Below are 23,579 nucleotides of genomic sequence, written 5' to 3'. Positions count from 1 at the left end.
TGTCTCATTTATAAATAGCCTAGAAATGGTCCCATCAATCCCCTTTTGTGAGACTTTTACTGACTACCTTCAGAGCAAAGGATTATCTTTAAAATAGTTGCATCACCTTGAAGGCTTTTTCTAAAGAAGGCCCATTATTTATCAAATCTATCTATACTCACGAAATACACCCGAGCCAGAGGCTTCGTTCTTCCTCTCAGAATCTTCTTTCCATCCATATAAAAGAAAAGGATGGGTGGCATCATATTCTATGTGCCAACTCTGCAGATCTGGAATTCCTTGCCTCTCTCCATACGGCTGAACTCTGATTACTTAAGGTTTAGGCAGACACTAAAGACCTGGCTATTTCCGCAAGAGTATTGCTAGTATAATGTCTTGATGTAATACTTTGATTGTGTTCCTTCTCTGTACCTCATCACCAAGAAGCCTTGTGGTGGATGAGCACTTTACAAGTCTCCATAACATGACATGACATGAAGTGACATAATTTCTGGCAAAGGAAAGCTTTTATTTCAAATGTTCCACTTTCAGGTTTCAAGCAACTAAAACTCAGATTATGATAAAGAATTATGTTGCCCCAAGAGGTGAAAACCACTGCATTGCATCACCATCCTTAAGGGGGTTGGTTTCTTGGGGATAACAGTGGAAACTGGGTCTAATAAAAATAACCAACCACCCATGGGAGTGTCTGGTGAAAATTCTACCCTTCTTCACCATGAAATTCCCAGATAAGTCCACATTTGAAAACTTGTACACCCTTTCATGGTGAGGTCTGAACACTGCACTGTGCATCGCACTCTCAGATCAAACACTGACTTCAAATGGTCTGCAGTATTACATGGATTAGGTCAGGAAAGAGGAGGTGCTAGGAATTTTTTGAAATAGAGCAGATTTTAACCTAGTGGCCAGGGACTGAAGATATACGGCCGGCCTTGATGGAAGACATCAGTTTCTCTATTCTATATGTGCTGGTAGCGTGCTGTCTTCCCCTCGGAGCCCACGTCCCCGACCTTCCCTTGTTTCAGCCCTCCTTGTAGGCCCCCCCCCCTCCCCCCCTGGTGCCCCACATCTCCACTCCCACTTCTGAGTCCTGAGGAAGACCCCATAGTAAGGTGGAAATCAACCTATGCTGTTCAGGGGTCGAAACGTCGACATTCCTAGCTAAACCAGCCCACAAACAGACAATTTTTTACTGTGTTTCACTGTGTGGGCTAGACCAACAACTGTAACATCCTATGTGGCTAAATAATAAGCATATTGGACGGCAACTGTGAATTGTTTGACTGCACCAATCCTTTGAACTCTTCACGTCACTTCATCCTTCACCAAATCATGTACTTTCCCCACTACCCCTCCTTCCTCCTTTCTGGGCACAATGTTAATGCATTCCTAAAAGTATTATTTCATACATGTGCAAAAACGAGGGTGTGATTAAACAACATCTCTCAGTCATTTAGTGTATGGATTTCTTTGTATATATTGTGAATAATTGTGCAATCATTCTTGTTTTTTAATATTGTCTACTGGGACCGCCCTTTTTTGTACTATTTCATTCCGGCAGGAGCAGAGCTCGCTTCACACCGAAGGAAACTTCAAGTACCCATGTAATCACCGTTCTCATGCAGATGTAGCTATTAGATTATTAAAGCCCTTACCGCCCATGGCTGCAAGAGCCAAGGGAGGGGACCACAGGCGCAGGACCCTGGGCAGCTGCCCACATTGCCCATGGATAGCGTCAGCCCTGTTTTTGAGTGCCTCCCCATGCTGGTCAATTATGATTGCCAAACAGCCCTGCATGCATACTGACAACACAGGCATGTTTTACGCTGGAAAGTCACCTGAAAGTCACGCAAAGCAGCACCTATTGTTGCTATGAATTCCATAGGCGTTCTCTTGCAACCAGAATCATCTAGTACACAGGGTTCTGCATAAAACATAACACCCATTTGACATTGGCATTATCGAGGAGAAATGCTTGGAACTTGACTGGGGTGTTTGTGAATGATAGAAATGGCCTTATAGGGTCTTGCATTGATTTATCTTTTTAATCAAGATCCGAAGAATTTACCTGTGCAGGCACAATTTGGTAATTAGGTCTTAGGCTAAATAGGAGTTGAGCTGCATGGTTCTCCTCCTGTGCTCAAATGGAAAGTGTCTTCTCAGATAATAGAGACATTTGACTTAAAAACTTTGTAACCGTAAATCTCTGGAATTGCTTTCGCCTCATTTTGGAAGTTGCAAGCCTTTTCACCAACCTACCTACTTCAGTGTGCCAAATTTCATTTTCTTATAGATGTAAAATATACGGAGTGAACTATAGTAAGTCCCTCTTGTTTTGTTCCTTTAATATATTATTTGTCTCTTTAGTCACAGGCTCCCAGTGTAGCTTTTGGCAGTTATTTTTCACTTGCCACACATTGTTGACCCGTTTTAGCCATCTCTTGTGTATATCTTTAAGTTAGTTCAGCTCTTTGCAGCTGTTAAAAATTGAGTTTGAGAGTAATTGTTTTTAGGCACCCGATGTATAGTTGTGGGCCAGCCTTTGGTGCTTCTGCCTGACAATATATTAGTCCCACCAACTGTGTATGATATTGTGCCGTCTCTCTTTACCCTTTGCAATTTATGATCTCTGTTGCTTGCTGCAGTGTCTGCAGGTCACTAACCTGATCTAACAGTACCCCTTTTGTTGACCCCCCTCCCACCAAACCCCCACCATGCCTGCAGAAAACCAAAATGCCTGATCTTGAACTTCACTTGCTTAAAGGGAGGGCTGAGGAGTCACTTTAATTGCTGCTGTACAGTTCTGGGATGATTTGTTGTGGAATTTTAATGATGCACTAATCTGGAAACAATTGGTAAACATCGGTTTGGCGAAACCTATGCCTACTTTTTTTAATCCGGTTTGATTAATGTATTCCCACTTAATACAGATTTAAATAGATGTGCTTATATTATTAGGTATATTTTAGCCATAGCCATACTAAGTAAGCACCTACTTGCAAAGCTGCTTCAACAATGCCAGAAAATACATCTTACAGTCTTCTTGGTGGTACGGAGAAGCACACGGATCGGTGTGTATCAGTTACTCTGGCGTGAGAGGGGACCGACCTATCAGGGTTTGGCCCAGACTGGTAATAGGGGTTTATTTTGTTCTACTGCCAGAAGGACATCATTTACAAAAGTACGTAGGACACTACTGGCCAGAGTTGGGGGCTCCAGCGATTTGGTTCACTAGCTACAACAATTAGCAGCACCATTACGACTGCATTACGGATATAACGGTAGACTTGCTAGCTATTCAAGTAAATATACTACTAGCAGTGTATTCTTGGACACTACTGACAAGGAGGACCCATTGCGTCGTGGAACCCCGACTTACTTATCATCCATTCTGCCTTGAAAAAGTCTAAATACAGATGTGTACAGACGAAACACGTGTTTGCTTCAATAACTGCTGGTAATTTGTCTTATATGAATAAATGAGCTTTTCCAATGGATGAGATTCGTGGATGGTCCTTGAAAACCTATACAAGATCTGAATAGGATATACTCGCCTGTGGACTACAGAATTTTAGTATATTTTGTCAGGACATGTATGCATTTGATATATGCTGTTTTGGATTCTTTGTGACTAAGGGTGTTCTACAACTGTGCTTGTAGAGATGATATTCCTATTCTGCCTGGGCCCCCCACAAATCCTAGAACCGGTTTTGCTCAGAAGAATATTTAATTTCATTTTTTTAAGTTTATAAAAATAAATGTAGGCAGGGAGACTGATTAGCTTCCATCGGATCGTGCGTGTTGCTGAGTCTGAGAGCGCTATCTCTCGGAACAGATCATTACTGCAGCTCTCGTCCTTAGGTTCCGGGGCGCGCACCCGCACACGACAGCGCGAGACGCTGCCACTTGAATTGTTGAACTCTTGGTCTGAGGCCTAATCAGAGCGCGCTGCCAGTGTGCTGTTAAATGTAAACAGCAGACAACAATGAGCAGACTTTAATTTGCAACTGGTTGCCATTGGAAACACGTTATATTAATTATCCCGACAGCGCTATAAAGGGGCCGAAGTTCTCTCTTAGGCACAGAGAAAAAGCAAGACATTTAATATAATTAGTTCTTCCTGCGTAGACATACCAAAATAGAGCAGAGGGCTAAAATGAAAGGGCCGCCGTTTCCCTGGCTTGCAGAGTTATTCAGAACCATCTGTTCAAATGCGCCTATTAAATATAGAAATATAACATTTTTATTGAAGGACCTCCTGTATTTGTGACAGATGCTGCCCAGAGGCATTGTTAATCAGTAGTGTCGTAGAAACCATGTGAATTGTTCCTTATTATGGGGTTAGGGACCAAGAAACTGTGAATGCTTTGCATTGTGAACTCCTAGTTCTTATGCAGATGAAGATGCTATGTGCAATTTTAATATTAAAAAGAAAAGTGTAGCCACATGACGTTGTAGGAGAAAGTCCTGCCCACTAGGAAAATTCCTTTTTGAGTGAGGCTACAAAAGTATAATGGGTTGATGCACTATTCTCAAGATATACCCTCAGACAAATCCACAGGAGTAAATTATTGGAGAGGAAATATTGATAGAAATCTACAAATTATGCAGCTGGCCATGAGTAGTCTGAGGTTTGCTGAAATCGCATGAGTAATCGTAATATGATTAAATATCATAATTTTTAGGTCTCGCCTCACAGCCCTTGCGCTGTGCTTGAGAAATCTATTGTTTTTAATATAAACTTGAAAACACTTACATCCCGCCTCCTCTCTTTCCTGGCTTCTCATTGGTTCCTCTGCGTGCCACTTACCTTTCTCCATTTCTATTGACTGTAGCATATTTTCCTGCATGTTACCAATGCTTGTTTCTCGTCTGCTTCTCTTATGAGTTTCCCGCCACCGAAGTACTGTTAACATCCGCTTTGGTGGAACTATATTTTCATAAAGTTTTGCCTTTTACTATTGCAGCATATTTATATAAAAATGTATCACCCAGAGAGATTAAGTGATTTGCATATAATCACAGAATGTTGTGTGGCACCGCCGAGATTCGAACCGGGATCCCCAGCTCTCAATTCAGCAGCTCTGGTCGCTGTGCCACATCCTCTCCACTCCTGTGTTATCTGTCAGGGAGCTATTTCCTTCTCCTGAATGATGAAAACAGCTCTTCATCCATTACATCGGCGAAACCAATGCATTACCAATGCTTGTTTAATAAGTTTTGTGTCTTGAGTTTTTAAAAGGGCATGATTAGCGAATTGAGACAATGTCAGACAGTTAATCTGTTGCCTTACATTGTAGTACTCCTCTGCCCTTGCTAATAGTTCTACGCCTCAATAAGATTATTTCAAGACTTCATAGAAGCCGGTTTATGGTTAGGATTGGGTTTATTGTTCGATTGGCCAGCTTCTATAAACAAGCGTCACAGTAATCCGTGGCTCCAGAATCCAATGGTTAGACCAACAAAGTTGACGGCTACGTACAGCCACCTTTTGTGAGAACATTTTCTAATGTTTCAAAGAAATGTTCTTTGTCTGTTTTTCTTTCAAATAGTTTCTGCAGGTATCTTTATAGGGTTAGACTGTCAACAAACCGAAAGTGAATGCAAAATCCACAAAATAATTTTTAAAAAAAATATTTTTTCATTTTTTCTCGTTAGTGCAAAGTAAAATGCTGCTACGTTTCCTCGATATTTAAAAAAGTAGCGTCTTATGCAAACCTGTAGTGAAGATGGGGTTACTGTCGCAACTTGGCAAAAGAGGAAAATGTCGAAAAAACAAACAAAAGAAATGTATGTTGCCAGCCAAGAGATGAAAACTTAATTTACTTAACATCAAAATATCATATCCCATTTATTTTTGAGTTCTGCAATGTGAGTCTTCAGAAATTCCTTGTGGAATCCATAGAAAATACTGGACATCTGATGAAGTCCCTTAAACCTAGTGATGCAGCTACCATCATAGCTAAAGGAGTGTGTATGAGGAGGCCCATGAGTAATTTCACAAGACAGAGGAAGCCAGTTTGTCCAATTTTAATAGTAGCAATGTTGTTGTACAAAGATAGACCCAAAGAAATCATGTTGGTGGCTCCTTTGTACAGTCAGACATCAGCAGAGATGCGTTTTCTTGCGCCATCTTACTAGCCAGCCACGCTAGGTACAAGAACAACCGCAATGTACTGTAACTGCATCGGCCAGCCAATCTTGACAACTTCGCTCAGCCTGAGCCATCATAGAAGGAAAACATCCAGACTTTAGAAATTGGTTCTGCTCACCCTAAATGTTTTGTTTTAATTACGGTCAACCACCATTATTCTATAAACCAATGATTTCCATTATTACTAATGTACAGCACAAGATTTTGGTGAGCTGTTTTGCATTTTTCCATATTAATTTAAACATGCTTAAACTTAATTTCTACAGGAAGTATTGTGAGCGTTGGAGACCCTAAGAAGAAATATACAAGATTCGAAAAAATTGGTCAGGGGTAAGTACAAAAAGCTTAGACATTTTATTGTAGTTCGTTGATAATTTATCTGCAGTTTTTCTGTTTATCTGTTTTTCAGAATGAGTTTAGTGATATTGCAGTAGAACTTTGGAAAATACTGAATACAATTAGGTTAATTAAATTGACGCACCGAAAACGTTTTTTCCCTTTTTTATTTTTTTAAAAAAAATATCTTTATTGCATTTTATCTTTTCCATTATATACATTTCAAGCATCGATACATATCAGCACTTATAGTGGCATCACTTGTCCGATGACACTTCGTACATAATTCCAAGTGAGGCACACGTTTTTTCCATGCCAAAGACGCTACTTTTCAATTGTGACCTGTCAAAGTTTAATAGAACATTGGAATCTTGAGAACTCCATTGAAGACAAGTAGCTCTGCACTTATGTATGGTATACGCCCGGAGCTTCAACATTCCAATGTTTGTCTTAATGTTTTTCCCTTTTGAATTTAGAACGTTCTATCCTTAGTGGGTGTAATCTTCTAATAGCCTTATATCCCTTCTGCCTCTGCTACACCTGCTGTTTAAGGCCTTCTCACTCCTAATAGTTCCTTGTTTGTGGCTTGGGCCCATAACTCGGGCTCAAGGCCTTTAACAACTAGTATAGCCCCAGCAGCTGGCTATATTAGAATTGATATTAAATTATGTGCACCAAGTTAAAGGTTTAATGGTGTACATCAATATTGCAAACTCATTAAGTCTAATTACTAAGTAACTGTCCTGAAATATTGATAATGGAAATAGAAAATGTAATATATGTAATGGATGTGAGATGCAGAATGGGTTTAGTGAGGTAATGTGCTGTTATAAAAATGCTGTATACAAAGGTCGTATGTTAATGCGGTCATGTCTTCAAAGTTGTTAGAGTGCTAGTCGAGTCGTTGCATTACCCAGATTAATTATATTATCATAATTACAGTATATTAGATCGTAGTTGATGAAGCTGCATTGTCAGCACGGAGTACTGAAGGCTTGTACATTTCTTGTATCCCCATAATTTCATTTTTTCCCAGTCGTCAGTTACTCTGTGCATGTTAAGGAGCTGTGTGTCCCACGTCCATCAAACACATCCTCGCATTTGATAGTACTTTTTTTGGTGTCGTTTCTGAATATGGAAATATAAAGGGAGAAGCTATGAGATTAAACCACTCCAGCAAGAGAGTTGAATATTTCATTTCACTCCAAGTAATGGACGAGAAACAGACATGCAGCTTCATGTGTTAAAGCAACAATTTCAAACAAACCCCAGGTGTGGGTAAGAGAAAAATATATTGAACAAAACATTAAAACATCTAGTCCTTTTTATGAAACTCTTTACGAGTATATTAAAAAAATTAGTCCAGAATATAAAATTGCATTCTAGCCTGGTTTTGAGGGCCGTAATGGTGGTTAAAGGTCCTCTTTTCGTGTTGGATACTGAGGCGTGCTATTAGAAGATTTGAGCCACTGAGGATAAAATGTGAGACAAAACGAAAGACTAGCATAAAATATTGGAGTAGGTGGTCTATAGAAGACATGATAGACCATGAGCTTCTTAATTGCCACTTCACTGAAGCTCGCAACATTTCAGTGTTCTAATATAGCATTATAGCCCACTTCTAAGGGGTATGAATTTTGTTGTAAGTACTCTACTCAAGTGCGATTCAGGTCTGTAACAAGGGAGAGGGCCTTTAGCAACTGTTATAGCCAGAGAGAGAAGGACTAGAATACTAGTAAAACATTCCTCCCACTGAGGGTAGATGGTTCTAAAATAAACAAAGAGCATCTGAAAGACAAGCATTGGAATGTCCGAGCAGGTCCACCCTTAACTCCTTCCATGCTCATGACGGGCTCAGCTCGCCATGAGCCGTGGAACGCTCGCATGCGGGGATGATTCCCCTGCTGTGCTGAGCGTTCCACGGGAACGGGTGTTGTCCTGACGAGCTGAGCTCGTCATGAGCACAGGAGCGCCGTACCTCATGACGAGCTTAGCTCGTCATGAGCATGCGGGCGCCGTGCGCGCCTTTCTCCCCCCAGCACAGCGGGAAAATAACCCCTGCAGCAAAGGGTTAAACTGAGTCACGGGTTTCAGTGGAGCTCCCAAGATTCCAGTGTTCAGTTAAGCAATATTATTCAAGGGAAAGGGCACTTGTAGGTAGTTATTGACCAGGGTAGAGTCAAAGCAATAGAGCCCTACTCCACAATGACCAGTAACTACCTGTGAATGTCCTACCCCATGGATAATATTTCTAGAAATCTGTCCCTTTAACTTTGTGGTGAAATTCATAAAATTGATTAATTAATGGTGTCTGTCATGCAACTAGTTATGTGGAGGCATACTTGTTGGATTTTTTGGCTATAAATACTCTGCTGTGTTCGTCCTATAGAAATACATACTTGTGAATGCCAGATTTTGAGAGTCACAAAAAGGAGCAAACATTAAGATTTTAGTCACAATGTAAATAATTTGTTGGTGGTATTGTACTAATTTGAGGAATTGCAGTGAGTTCTAAGGTGAATTTCCCCTCTAAAAACTGCTGCTCCTGGAAATATATGAACCATGTTTGAGTGAAAACCGCTTCCTCATGATTTGCTCGTAGAAGTTTTGGAAAGTGCTGTGAAGCTGAAATGAGAGCACATTTTATATATGTTCACACTATCTTCCTCAGCCATGGGAGAAAAAGACTACTTCTCAAAGAAAAATGTATACTTCCAACATCCGCATAGCCTGTCAGTTGAGTCAGCAGTGTTCTACATTTTAATTGTACTCAATTAAAGTAGTGTTTTAACTGTTTACTAGAATGATGGACGTACAGTTTCTGAGGTTTTTATATTGAATTATTTAGAAAGTGTCTCAATGCCTAAGAGGAAAAATCATTAATGTTAGTTAACATAGCGTATGCCACATAATTACCCTAGATAGGAAACACTTTGGGTTCGGCAGCATGAAGAGCAGGCATGGTAGTTGAATGTGCCTTCTGGAACATGATTGTGTTAAGGTGAAAGAAATATTAATAGGTCAAAGTATTTCAGATTAGGCTATCCATCCATTTTCACCCCTTTTTCTGTTAAGTCTGAACTTTAGAACATTTAAGACAAGTTAAGTTTATTTCATATGCCCTAGACTTGCCCCAGATTAATCATGGCTGAGGGAATATACAGTATTACCGTTAAAATATTGACTATTGAGGTCACAGTTGATAAATGCATGATCCTTAAAAACTGTAATTCAATACATTTTACCATATACTGAGCCTCCAATTCTTCATGGAAATTAATATTGCAAAACTGGATCACTTTGTTTGTAATCGGTGCATTACTTCTAGATGAATGAGCCAATGAGATTGGTCTAGTCCTGTGACATATTTGATCCTTAGTACGGGTTAGTTTGTTGACATGTTGAATCTGTTGATAAAGGCGAGGAATGTGCCTTTTATTTCCATAGTGTTTGTGTTTCTTGGAAGGGTGAAGTCTATTGAGGAGGGTGGGTTCTGTGTTAACTGGAGAAAGTGGGTGGGGATTCAGAAATTTCATCTTTGTTCTGTCCATTGTCTATAGATGAGGTGGGAGTTGGTTGTAGAGATTAGGAAGAGATATGAGGATTTGATGGCTGCTTGTTCATCTAGGGTGCAGTCTAGGGTGCAGGCCCAGGAGGACTTAACGGGTATAGCAAGACCTCCACCTGTGAAAGCCGAGCATGATTGCAAACGATGCCTACAGTGTTGAGGAAGCCGGGTGACTCTTGTTCTATGATGAAGAGTGCATTGATGTGGTAAATATCAAAAAGGTCTGTGAGGTCCAAAGAATTTATTGAACATATCCTGGTGCTCCTTCTAACTATCAAACCATCAGTTCATCCAGGTGGGCGTATCAATATCCATAAGCTCTCGATTACCTGTGCTCCATCCGGAGTCCTATAATTTTCAACCTCATCTTGGATCCCCTCTGTATTCCACTCACTGACTGCATCATTACAATTCTCCAGTATGCTGACAAGAAAAAACTCTATAAAAGTATCATCAGCTCTAGATAATAAGTCCTTCCCTGAAACTCATCCCGGCCAAAATTGGGTTCCTCCTCTTTGCTGACACCAACAAACTAGTCCAAACCTATCTCATCAACCTGAAACTTAATGGCTTCAACTCACAACTTACAAACAGTACCAAGTAACTCAGATTCTTCCTCGACACCCTTTGCCTGTCATGGAATACATCATCAAGAAGACTGAGGTAGCATTGCACCAGCTTACCCTCTTGAACATACCTCCATGACCCAAGGATCCACAACTCTGCTTCCTTTATTACTACTCACTGGCATTTATCCTTGCCTTTGACTATGTACAGCCTTTCTCCGCCTTTTCGCTCGCCTTGTGCTATAGAATATTCCACATATACATACATGACTACAACAACGCTTTAGACCCTCACCTGGCTAGAGGCAGCGTCGGATCAATGGCCTCTCAAGCTCCACAGTGGCTCTGCTGAAAGGCATTCTGCATGCCTCAGGATGAAATGCAGTCGTATCAGCCCTTCTCTGATGGACCTCTTGACTCCAATTGAATTCCTGCTTCACCTTAAGGGCATTGTTTACAAGACCACCATTGATAGTGATTGATAATGGTTAGAGCGGCAGACCCTGATGCAGAGGTCTGGCCCGGGACCAGGGTTCAATTCCCGCCTCGGCGGGTCTTGGGCTCAATTTCCTCGGACCTGATAATTCTCGCCCCGGTGCCTATTCTAATCATGGGTCCCACTCTGCAACTCTGGGCAATAGCTTGCTTAATCTCCAACGGCCCCAACAGTGCTGGGTTGCCTGGATTCACCTTGGAGTGGGCATTTCACAGGGAAAAGTCAGGAAGGGTTCCACAGCGGTATGCGTACAGCGCCAAGACACCTCAGGGTATAAGTGCGCTATACAAGTACGAATTCATTTCATTTCATAATAGTCCCTACCTAGCTGGTCTACAGACTAAACATCTATTGTGGATCATGAACCTCAGACTAAAAATGAAGAATTAGAAAAAAGAAAAACCAGCAAGCAGGCCTCCTCTATCTGTGCACTGAGAATAAAAGAACAATATTCCTCTAACCAATAAAGGAAAACTGCTACAACCTGTTTGAAATGTGACAGATTCAGTTGAGTAATACTGAGGCCTGTGGTAGAACTTTGAAATGGATCTAAAAAGCATACAATTCATAATAGAGCAAGCGAATTTTCTTACTGAATAACTGTTCAATGAGTTGGTATTTCAGAGAATAAAAAGTGTGCATGGGGCCTGCCTCACTTCTGCCTTCTGTGAGGTATAAAGGGGTTCTCCCAATTGTAATCTGAGACGTTTCAAAAGGCAAGGGTGCATTTGATGTTGACCAGTTGATGTAAAGGGAGGAAATACTTGAAATGTGCATAAAGCAGGAAAACAAAATTATTTTATTGGTGTAAGAAGAGTCCTGGGGGTTTCACTAATCTGTTGCACAACTTGGATTTGAGATACCAGGCACAGGCCAAGAAGATGGACAGCTGGGTTTGGAAAGGAAAGAAGGGTTCGCATTGTTTAAATTAGCACACCTCTCAGATCCTGCACTGGAGAGTGGAACAGTCGGATAGATGATCTACGGGAGTGTCTGCTAGCTTTCTTGCCACAATACCTTCCACCTGCACCTAAATGCGTATATAGAAATATATCCAAAGACAATGACAATAATTACAGGTACCCTAGGGTACAGTGGGGCAAACCTAGTGTGTTATGAGGAGGGTGCCCAATGTACCCTTCCCTACTTGAGGTACTTTAGTGAACCGACTTTGATGGCCATGGGATATTCAGCGCTGGATTGGGATTCAAAATTGGCCCAGCAAAACACTGCTTAGGCGAAATGTTATAAAAAAGAGGGAGGGGCAAAAACAAATGCACGGATTAGTTGACACTGGTGAAACACCTGAAAACAAGTGAAGCCACTTCTGCTTGGGCCCCCTGCCCCAGCGAGAGAAAGGGAGTGACACCTCCATCCTATTGGTAAAAGGGACGTAATGGATGACCTTCTGACTCCAGAAAAACCAATCAGGCACCCACTGGGCCTGTGGCGGCCTTGTAACAACGCCGAAACTGCACAAGAAAGCAGCCCACAGCTGCAACTCGGATACCGGCCCCTCGGGCATTGCTCGAGTGCCCGCCTTACCAGTCCGACCCTGGATATATTCCACTAACTGCTCGACGTGTCAGCCGTGTTGGCGGATCACGGACAGTCTACCTGTATCATGGACACCCTGCAAAATGAGGCCAAATGGTTCTGGCCCATATGCACCAATGAGGTCCAAAACCAATGCGCCCGCGAACGCCGAAAACACATGGTAGAAGCATGCCTGCAAATAGGAGCAGTTCACTGGTGTAGGTATCCTGTAGGAAACAGCTCACTAAATGAAGAGTTGCCTTTTTCTATCTTTTTGCACCTTCTGATATGGTTTTCTTGCTCTCAACTTTGTGGTCTGTGTGGGTGTTCAGACCCAAATAGAACATGATGCCTTCCTTTTAAAACTTCTAAGTCAAACTTCTCTCTTTTGATTGTGTAATTAACACTGGGAGGGTCTTTCCAAGAATCAGTAACACAATTAATTTGATTTGAGCAGTAACACGATTGTGCTCAGTTATCGTGTTTGGATTGGACTTTTGTAAAAAAAAAAAAAAGTCTTAAAGGCACTCCTTATAGGTGACGTTTGATGACCGGTCCCGAGAGTCCCACTGGGTAGCGTGAGGTGCATACTATACACTCAATTATTCATGCAAATATCGTTATACATTTATTTGTATACCAAAGTCGAAGGTTGTGTGCTAATAGAACAGGCCCAATATTTCTAAACTCTTAGTGGCATAAATAGTGGATATTATATGTCATGAGTGAAGGTCAAACTGTCCAATAAAAAGACTTGACTTGGTTTTACAAGTGTGAAAGTGATACATCTGCCCACAATCCAACTGTGACTTGGCAAAGTGTATGTACTCCTCCCCCCTGGCGTTTCCCGCTCATTTTTACTCCCGATAGATTGCGAGGGCTGTTCCTCTTTCAAAGAATTACCATTGCCGGCCCATATTTCTGGCTTTTCATTTGCTGTAGCAGCCGAGGGGCTTAATAGGCATGTTTGCTGTTCTGCATTTCAATAAGTTGCGTTTTCATTTCTGGTGGAGCAGCGCCTTGCCAGTTTAGATTAGCGCTTTGGCATTTCTGATAAGTACTTCATTAAAGCTTGTCCCCACAAATATAATGGCAATTTGACGTCGTTGTGATAAGGGTAATTTCCTACTACGATCTGAGTCTGGTATTTATTTATAACGCTGTAGACTTTGACATGAAATTCAATTTTAATAATTTTATGAAGTGGAAATTATTGTCCTTTGGAAGATTGTTATGGTTTTTATTAACTGAAACAAAGTTTTTGATTGAGTCCGGTATTTAATCGCATTGTAGTGAACAAAATGAACATTTTCGCTGATCACATGAAAGTTATAGCTTTTGATAGAATAGGTTGAGCTAGATTTTCTTCTGTTGCGGCAGGTGGCTCAGTGAGTTAACATTCTGCTGACACCATCTGTAGCCATTAAAGAAATGGGGTAACCCAAAAGGTACTGGACCTGGGTATAATACTGATATAAACAAACAACGGTCCAAGACCTATATATTTCTCCAAACAAGCAATAAACCAAAACTTATTCAATTGAAAGGCATATATTATTTAAACAGCCCTGCTCAATTAATGATGAAAACAAAATAGGCAACAGCAACAAACTCCAAATCTATATGCAATATTTTTAATCTATTGTCATATTCAAGTATAGTAAATGAATTCACAGTTTTTACACATTGCCCCGTATTAGAGCGTGCAGTATAGCAAAGGGTGTCAAAAGAGCGTGAAGGTGATAAGGTGAAAAGAAAGGAAATCACACAAGATTATAAATGATAATTTAAATAATTCCAAAAACACCAGCCAATGAAAGCCGGAACAGTGTGTCCTGGCCACTTCAATTAGTCCACATGAAATCCCTAATGTTATTCTGAGACATAGGATGTAAAAAATGTCTGCACTATATCACAGAGGGAGATATAGTTAGTGGTCCAGGTTTTTTGGTAAGTGTCACCATCTGTAGGGCGGGTCACAAATCTGAATCACAGAAAGGTCCCCCTCCGTTTACCATCATTCAGTAACATGAATAGGTTTAAAATAGGCACAGTGGTGTAGGTGGGAAATGATGGATGTGGGGACTAAAGTACTGTAAAATACCAGCTAGAAATATTACTCATTGGATTTGTGTCCAGAATTTACTTTTCTGAGAAACACCTGAAAAGCTTGATATTAAAGTGATTACAGACAAGAGTGGCTTTAACGCAATGCTCAGGTTGTTCCCCTTCATAGCTGTGAGCCGGTCCTTTCAGGAACATATTTACAATAGGAAATGCTAACCTAGAATTTCTACAAAATTACTGGCTGGTCATATCCCATAGGATTTGAGACCACTAGGGAGAAAACCTTAGCATTTCTGTAATGGTCTTCCTAATAGCCACGTGTCTCTTTAAAGGCGCTTTTTATTTGGGGGAATCTCAGAAGGGATGGAGTGGTGTGAATTTACTCATCGTGCCTTCCTCCTGGTGGCTTCAGCTTATGAGGGAAAAACACCCTTGGGCTGTGAAGTTACACTGTGCCTGCACTACAGCAAAGTGATGTTGGTTCAAGGAGGGAACTAGCTGAAGATGCTACACATGACCAGGGGTCCCTTGGCAGCAATGCAGATAATACCTAAATATATGTAAAAGGCCACAAAGCCAAGTGCAGTTTCAACACAGCATCCTCGGATGTAGTGTTTGGGGTGTAACATTATGGACTGTTCCGGCATAGACCTTCTTGCTTTTGCCACTTTTCATCTGCTGCTCCAGCTTCAGGAGCTCAGTTGTCTTCTACACTCAAACTAGTAGTTCTTACCAAGAAAGAAGAATAAATAATTCAGGGTCTAGCTGGGACTGCTGTAGTAAAGGAATGTGAGTTAATGCTACGCAGCAACAGTAATTGTAGGGTACCCAGCACTTGACAGCAGGGGCAGCAAGGTTAGGATATTAGGTATAAATCGGAAACCGGAAACCTACAGTCGAAGGTGGGTAAAATGGGCTACAGCTTCAGCAAAACTAGCGTACAAGCCGTGAGATAATGTTTTTTTTACATTTCCATTCTCCAAGCAAGTAAGGTGCGTCCAGCTAAGGTCCCCCATCAAGCTCATTGCAAAGTTTTGTTTCCAATTTGCTGCCTCCAGGGTGCTAATGAATTCCTGAGGCCCGTAGACTCCTTTGAACACAAACATTTGTGTTCACTTCGCCATCTCCAGGTAGCAATATCAACCGTAGTGTGGGCTTTCATTTTTTGTCCTCTGTGTTCCAAATGCATCAGACCACTACTATTGCCCAGAAGGTCTACACACTCTCTATGTGCCCTCCCCATCCATTATTGGAGTTGAATCCCTCTGGTCGTCTTCTGCCTCATGCAGTTCCTGCTGGAATTTTGGGTTCGAGGCATATGGGCTGCAGATGGTACATTTATGAATAGATCGCCATCTGGTGTTGGGCTCGGATGATTGCACTTGTTTTTCTCTTGGAGAAGTCTTTTGTCGTCACGAGACTGGTGACTCCTCCTTTGGGTGCTAGTGCGCATGGGCATCGGCTCCATCCTTAGATTGTTTTTTTCCGCCATCGGGTTCGGATGAGGATCGAAGCGCTCCAGATCGACTTCGAGAAGAAGTGATATTTCGGCGCGTATTCCCTTTCCAATTCGATGGTATTGTTATTGAACGTGATTTCATTTCCATTCCGACGCGTTTCGACTCCAAAAATAAACATTTTCTTCTACGTCGACGAGACCGGGAGGCCTTTCTCGACGTAGTCCAGCCGGAGTCCATGGAAATTACTCCATTTAAGAGATGTCCAACGTGTGGTGTTAAGTTTCCACACAAGGACCTACACGAGGTGTGCAACCTCTGCCTATCGCCTGAACACGAATCCAGGGACTGCGAAGCCTGCGCAGCATTCTCCTCCAAGTCGACGATTAGAAACCGTCGAGCCCGAAGACACGAGGTTTCAAGAATGCCGTCGGAGGCAATCCCGGAGCTGTTCGAGGCCCAGCACCTCGAAGAAGAAGAGGAACATGAAGACGAATCGGAGTCGGAAGTGGACGAGTCTGACGTCGAAGAAATAGACGTTCAACAAACAGTGAGTGACGACGTCCCCTTACCAAAAAACCGACTCCATGTGGTACCGACCCCGCCTTTTAAGCCCGGTCAGACTACCGAAGAAAGTTTCCGACGCCCCGCCTTCGGGCCCGGCAACGAAACCGAAACAGAAACCGAAACTCTCGGCCTCCCACCATGTCGGATCTGAGAAACGGTCGACCTCGACATCTACACCGAAGCTCCATACAAAGGAAAGCTCGGCATCGAAACATTCCATGTCGAAACCGAAACATGCTTCGACGTCGAAGACTTACTCGACACCGAAAAAATCGGAATCGAGCAAATTCTCGGTGCCGAAAACACAGAACACTGACGGTCAGAAGCAAAGGCACCTTTCGGAACCAAGAACTTTGGTACCGACACAGGAGCAGCAGACAGATCCAAAACAAAAGACTTTGTTTATCGATCCGCAAGCTGGCAAAGTGGTGACAAAATCACCGAAAAAGAGGAAGAATGAACAGCTAGAGGACAAAGCTCTTCCTCCTAAAAAGAGAACAATGGGGACAAATACAACTCCTCCCCTTTCTCCTTGACCTAGAGACACACCCTCTTCTCCTATTCCTCACACTATACCAGCTATTCTTCCACCTTCTACACCAAGACCATCTACACCTCAAACAGATGTAGACAGTGATACAGGGGAGGGAGAACCTCATGGGGATGACGACACTATCCCAGATGAAGAAGACCCATGGAAGAATTATGATGCAGGGTCAGATAACGACCCAGAATTATACCCCTCAAAACCTTCACCACCTGATGATAATACAGGTTTTGTACAGCTGATTAATAGGGCAGCAAAATACCATAAGGTAGATTTACATACGGAACCTCAAATAGAGGATTTCCCTTTAGAAACGCTACCTGCTGCACAAAGAACATCAGGAACACTACCTATGCTAAAGGGTCTTCTCAATCACACAGCAGACATATTCAAAGACCCTGTGAGGGCTAGGGTATTAAACCCAAGAATTGATAAAAAATATAAGGCAGCCCCAAAGGACCCAATATTTATCAAGGGACAGGTACCTCTGGACTCGCTTGTAGTCACAAACGCTCATAAAATAGCAAACTCATTATCTACAGGAGAAGCTCCTCCTCCTGATAAGGAGTCCAAGCTAATAGATGCATCAGGCAAAAGAGTAGCATCCCAAGCAGCAAATAGCTGGTGCATAGCTCAGGGATTGCAGTGTAGGTGGTGGTTGTTTACTTCAGTCATCTGGACCTGTGGGTGTGTGGTTGTAGACTTGGGGAGTTCAGTACGATGGACAGGATATCTGAGTGGGCAGCGAATGGTCCTTAGTGGAGCTCAAAGGACCTTGGGCCAACTAGTATTTTTAGGACGCCACCGCCCATGCAAACTAATAAAAACCAAAGCCACAATGTATTGTATTGTAATTGCATTTATATAGCGCTTACTACCCCTGATGAGGCGTTGAAGCGCTTTTTCGGCAAGTAGCACGCTACTCCGGGACCCATAGAGGATTAGTGTTAAATTAGTATAGTGAAACATGCAAGGACATTTTAAGCGGGGGATAGGTTAGTCAGTTATTTGGATTCGAAATAATAGCAGAAGGATAGAGGAGGGAAAATGTTTTGAATTTATATAGCGCTTGTTACCCCTGATGGGGTGTTGAAGCACGCTGCTTCGGAAGCCCATAAAGGATTAGTGGTGAATTAGTATGGTGAAATATGAAAGTAATTTCAGTGGTGGATATTAGTCAGTTATTTGGAGTGAGAAGGATAGCAAGCCTCAAGCAAAAACCACACTTCAGGGGAAGCCATGCAGTACGAGGCAGTGCTGTGGACCTCGGGTGGACTGAAAACAATGTGCAAAGAAGAGGAATTACTCATTCGTATCCAGAGCTCCGGTATTGTAGAGTCTCTTAGGGTCAAGCACAGTCTCTGGGACACTGATGCCTTTAGGTTTCACCTGAGGCATGTGCACATGGGCTGTCATCAAAAGCGATAATTAACACAGAACCCACCAGTTACTTCTCATTGGTTGTCTTCCACATCACTCTCATTTCCTTGCTTCTGATTAGTCAGCGCTTCCTGCTACTTCCTGCTTCCTTCTGAGGCTTCAGTGTTATCTCCGCTGTGGATAATGGACCTAGAAAAGCTTCTTGTTTGCAGCCAGCGTCCTTCTACTAGCCACAGGCTCTTGCAAGTGCTTTTTGAAGAAAAAAATAAAAATTTAGTTTTTGATTTTGTTTCTCAAAAGAAAATTGCACCTTATTACCTTTTGTTTTCTGTGTTTTCTTATTAGGCTGACAGAAGATGCAGTGGGACCTAAGGTCGAAACAATATTTACTTCCATGCTCCTCTTTCACTATGAACTTATTTCATATGTATCATGAGATGTGTTTCGAATTTTATAAAAACATTATCACGTAGATGGTCCTCTTAAAACTGTAGTATATCGAGGTAGAAAGCCTTTTGTTTGTGCTTAAGTCACACATAAGCAAGAGCATGTAATAAGGGTTGTACCACAACGCAGTGCAGGTCGTCCAAGAGAAATAGGGGTATTTCATTTGCCGATAGGGGTGTTCTGTTCAGGTCAGGCACCGACTGACCAGGTAGAACACTGCTTCTTGATGGTAAATAACGGCCATGTTCAGGTCAGGCAGTCTACAGGTTGCACTATCAGCACTCCACAGTGATAGTCACAGAAAAGTTCTTGCCTGTCCCCAAGCTAACCACTTCTTGTAACTCATTCGCCATTGATGCAGTCTAGTTTGGCTGTCCAGAGTAAATGACTGAATCAGTCCCCGCAGGCCGCATCATTGCATTTTTCCCCCTTTCATCTGTCATGTTGCACGGCGGCCACTCAGCTGTACAACATGTTTGCAAGATCTATTGGCTTTGTCAATATTGTTAGAGGAGAAACGGGGGGGCCCCTAGGAGGGTTGTGGCCCCACACTGCACAGGCTTGTGCTACGCCCCTGGCTCCCCAACACTGGGAGGGAACCCTCATCGACCATGGAGTGTTGGTGCTTCTTCGCGTCTACATCTCTAAGTCCCAGCAGTGTTTTTCTGATCAAGACCAGTTCATCCTCGAGCATCTCCAAGTCTCTCTTAGCCGGCCTTCTTTTCCTCTCGTTGTCTTCCCCTGCCCCCGCACCAGTCAACGCAGAGCCGTGCCCTCCTGTCCCAGGTGACCACCAGCTCTGCAGCGAGCTGCTCCCGTGCTATTTCAGAGCCGGGCTCCTGCCAGCCTGCGATGCAGGGACGCTGGCTCGTCCCCGGAGACGGGGCAGAGCAGCTGACGTCATGCCGCCGACTTGCAGCTCTTACAGGAATGAGCTGGCAAGCATAGCGGGCTGGTGGAGCAGAGGATAGCTAACGAGACACAGGGAGATGACAGTCAGAAGGGGGAGGGGCGTGATGGGAAGGGACAGACACTTACATCAGAGAGTACAAAATACATGCAAGGATTTAGATGCACCTGGTGGAGCTAAAAAGTCACAATGCGGAGAGAGTGACAGTAACATGAGGCAGCAAATGAAAGACTGCAGCGAATAAAGAGGTTAATTGGAAATAAGTGTCAGAAGACGGAGAAATGTCAGGATCAGAGAGAGCTGTTCCAGGGGGTGAGAAATCAACATAGCGAGGAAGGAGATAGTCACGCAAAAGGCAGTGAGATCACCCCAGAAGTAATGAGTGATGGTTGACATGAGGATAGATGTGGGAGGCGTGATACACAAAGCAGATATAAGACAAGCAGATAGATGGTGGGGGGGGGGGTGTGATGCACACAGGAAGTAATGAAAGAAAGACATGCATGCAACTGTAGGAGGTGTGATGCACACAGAAGCTAATATAATGCACACAAATGTCGGGAGTTGTGATGCACACAGGAAGTAATGAAAGAAAGACATGCATGCACCTGTAGGAGGTGTGATGCACACAGAAGCTAATATAAGATGCACACAAATGTCGGGAATTGTGATGCACACAGAATGCAATAAAGGACATGCACATAGATGTGACAGGTGTGATGCACAAGACCGGTGAAAAAAACATGCCAATAAATGCTGGAGGGGTGCAGTGCACACAGGAGGCAGTGAAAGACCTGCAGAAAGATAGGTGATTGGGGGTGGCGATAAACACAAGTTATGAAGGACAGCCAAATAGATGGGGGGAGGGGGCAACGCACATGAGGTAAGGAAAGACATGCAGGTAGAGGGTAGAGAGGGGTGATGCACACAAGGTAAGGGAAGACATGCAGATGGTGGAGGGGAGGTGCACAGGGAGGTAATGAAATACTTGCAGATACATATGGTGTAAGGGAGTTGCATAGAGGTAATGAGACTTGCAGATACATGGTGGAGGGGTGGAATGCATACAGGAGGTATGAAAGACGTGCAGATGGTGGAGGAGAGAGCCACAGTGAGGTATTGAGACTTTTAGATATAAGGATATATGGTGGAGGGGTGGGAATTTGGAATGCACACAGCACACGGTGAAAGAGATGCAGAAAAAGTGTGACATTGAGGTGATGCGCACAAAAGGTAGTGAAAGATCGCATGTGAATGGCGGAGGGGCTATGCACACATGATGTAGAGAAAGACTTCCGTTACGTACAGATGGCGGAATGGGGGTGGTGCCCGCAGTTAAGGAAAGTCTTGGAAGTAGATGGTTGAGTGGGGGTAAGGTGCACCAATTTAAGGGAAAGTTAGATATTTTGTCCAGTAAAAGTGAAACTTACTAATAAATACTTGTCCGAACAATTCTTATAGCTTTTGGCGGCCTGGAATAGTACAAATTGTTACACTTGTAGAAGTGTGATGGTAGTTGTGTTGGTACTATGATTGGCAACGCTGGCAGGGAAAATGTGTGGTGCAAGCTGCACTGGCCTCCTAACGAGGGAGGGCCCAGGCGTTTTTTTGTGTTTGTTTTTTTACAAAATAAGCACTGCAAAGTGTAGGGTGAATGAGGCAGCATTCAGCGTCCCCGACAGCCGCGTAGCTAGGGGGGGGCGGGGGAGGGGGGGGGGGGGCGGTCCGGTCCGCCCCAGGCGGCACCTTTTTTGCGGCGGCGGCCGCGCGGGCGGGCCGGCACTCACTCCTGCACTGAGGAGGCCCGGCCGAGGCCCGTGCGTTGCGGTCACGGATGTAGGACAACACTAACACTGACACCTGTTTGAGTTTGACCCGGCGTCACCTGCCGTCTTCTGATTTATCTGCGCACAATTAAATCATGTCGGTGGGCACTGTGTTCCGAAATTGAATCAATCACGTCATAGCTTTGTATGTTGGGGTGCCCCGCTCACAGGGCCGTCAATCAGTGGTACCGTGCGCGGTGCACACAGCCGCAACCAATGACGGCCCTGTAACATTTTTGGCCAGCCCTCTCGCCGCCGCGTAAGCCAGCCAGCGTCACCCGTTACGCGCTGCGCGCTCACCCCACTGCCCCTCCCGTCGTGTCGAGGAGTGTGGAGATGACCACCATTATTTTTGCCTGGCCTGGCCCTGCTCAGCTGCCCTGTGTTGCTCAGCTTTACAGTACTCAGTACAGTACTGTCTCTCTGTGGGCTGTGGCTGCGGGCGGCCGGCACTCTGCGCGACGACAGACTGGTCTGCTAATGCCTCCCAAAATGGAATCGGAGACAGTGATGGAGCGAAGGAAAAATGGCATTCCAAATAGGATGTCTCCATGCAACGGAGCACCCGCCTTCGGGTCTAACTCGGTAGGAGTAGGTTCAATATAGAAGTATGTCCGGCACAGTGGAATTTAGACAGAAGAAATGCTCAAGGTAGGCGCAATTACAAACTTATTAAGCGTTACACTGTAAAACTAGGGCAGTACACTGTGGAAGTCATTTTTCTTACCATTAACGGGACTGTTCTGCTATAATACAAAGGTGAGAGCCACCAATCTCTGCCTTTGTCTCAATTTTTCCCCTTCCACTAAATTAGTGGTTTATATTCCCTTAACTACAAAGCATATTACCCAGGAGGCATTTAATTGATATACAAAGCTTTATTGGTAGTAATAACGCATGATAGCCCATTACCTTTCTAATGGAGAGTCTAGTTAAAGGCTTGGGGCAGTTCGTTAGTCTCTAAAGGTACCAGTCCAGTTCTCACTTTTCCTTTTGGGTCAGGGGTTGAAGAATATAGGGAAACATTTACGGAAGGAGAGGCATTTTATTTCTCCTGCGTAAAATAATTCTCCCCCAACCTACGACGCAGAAGTTGTACTATCGGAGGGGGGGTGAGGGTGGGGGAGTGGGGGGGTTTGGGGGAAAGCTCCCTTACGAACTTAACTAGAAAATAGAAAGAGGACAAAGCGTCTGCTGAGGTTATAAAGCCAAGGTCACCATTAGGAAAATTAACAAAAGATGCAATTACCAAATAATACAATATAAATGGTACAAAGGCCATCGCTACCAGGCAGGAAAGTACCACTGCAGTATATAAAGTCTAAGTTAACTGCATTTTGCACCAAAGCATGTGGTGCCCTCATGCTGGTAAAAAATGCAGGTAAACAAAAATGAGTTCATTCAGAGAGGTAAAATAGCAGATGCGTTACTTTCACTGATATATGTTTTGTAATTGCAATGTATTATGACAGAGGGATTAAAATTAACACCAGCTTCGAATACCTAACTGCTTGCAACCATGTAAAACCTAATACTATTAGTTGTCTTTTTTTAGATCCCAGCTTGGAGTGGTTTGGTAGATACATATCTAGGTAAGCTGTGCCAACGTCTACTTTAGATTCTCATTTTCAAAAACGGACTCATACTTCCAGTTTGGTTAGCAGTGTCTGCACACAAGAAAACTTTCCATTTTTAGAGGGAACACCTAAATTTGCACAGCTA

The 23,579-nt window shown here is 43.2% G+C and overlaps 1 protein-coding gene across 2 annotated transcripts in view; it reads left to right on the top strand.

The window, feature by feature from the left end:
* The window catches only part of PAK3 (p21 (RAC1) activated kinase 3), a 355,050-nt gene that overhangs the window by 232,415 nt on the left and 99,056 nt on the right, over nucleotides 1-23,579 (top strand). For both annotated transcript variants that reach the window (XM_086918440.1, XM_086918439.1), the window contains one exon: nucleotides 6,421-6,484. In XM_086918440.1, coding sequence (XP_086774566.1) covers nucleotides 6,421-6,484 — 64 coding nt within the window. The remainder of the gene's footprint in view (nucleotides 1-6,420; nucleotides 6,485-23,579) is intronic.

This window comes from Lissotriton vulgaris, chromosome 4_1 (genome assembly GCF_964263255.1).
Source record: "Lissotriton vulgaris chromosome 4_1, aLisVul1.2, whole genome shotgun sequence".
NCBI classification, from domain to species: domain Eukaryota; kingdom Metazoa; phylum Chordata; class Amphibia; order Caudata; family Salamandridae; genus Lissotriton; species Lissotriton vulgaris.
Note: the sequence above shows the minus strand (reverse complement) of the source record. Positions and strands in the feature narration are given on the sequence as shown.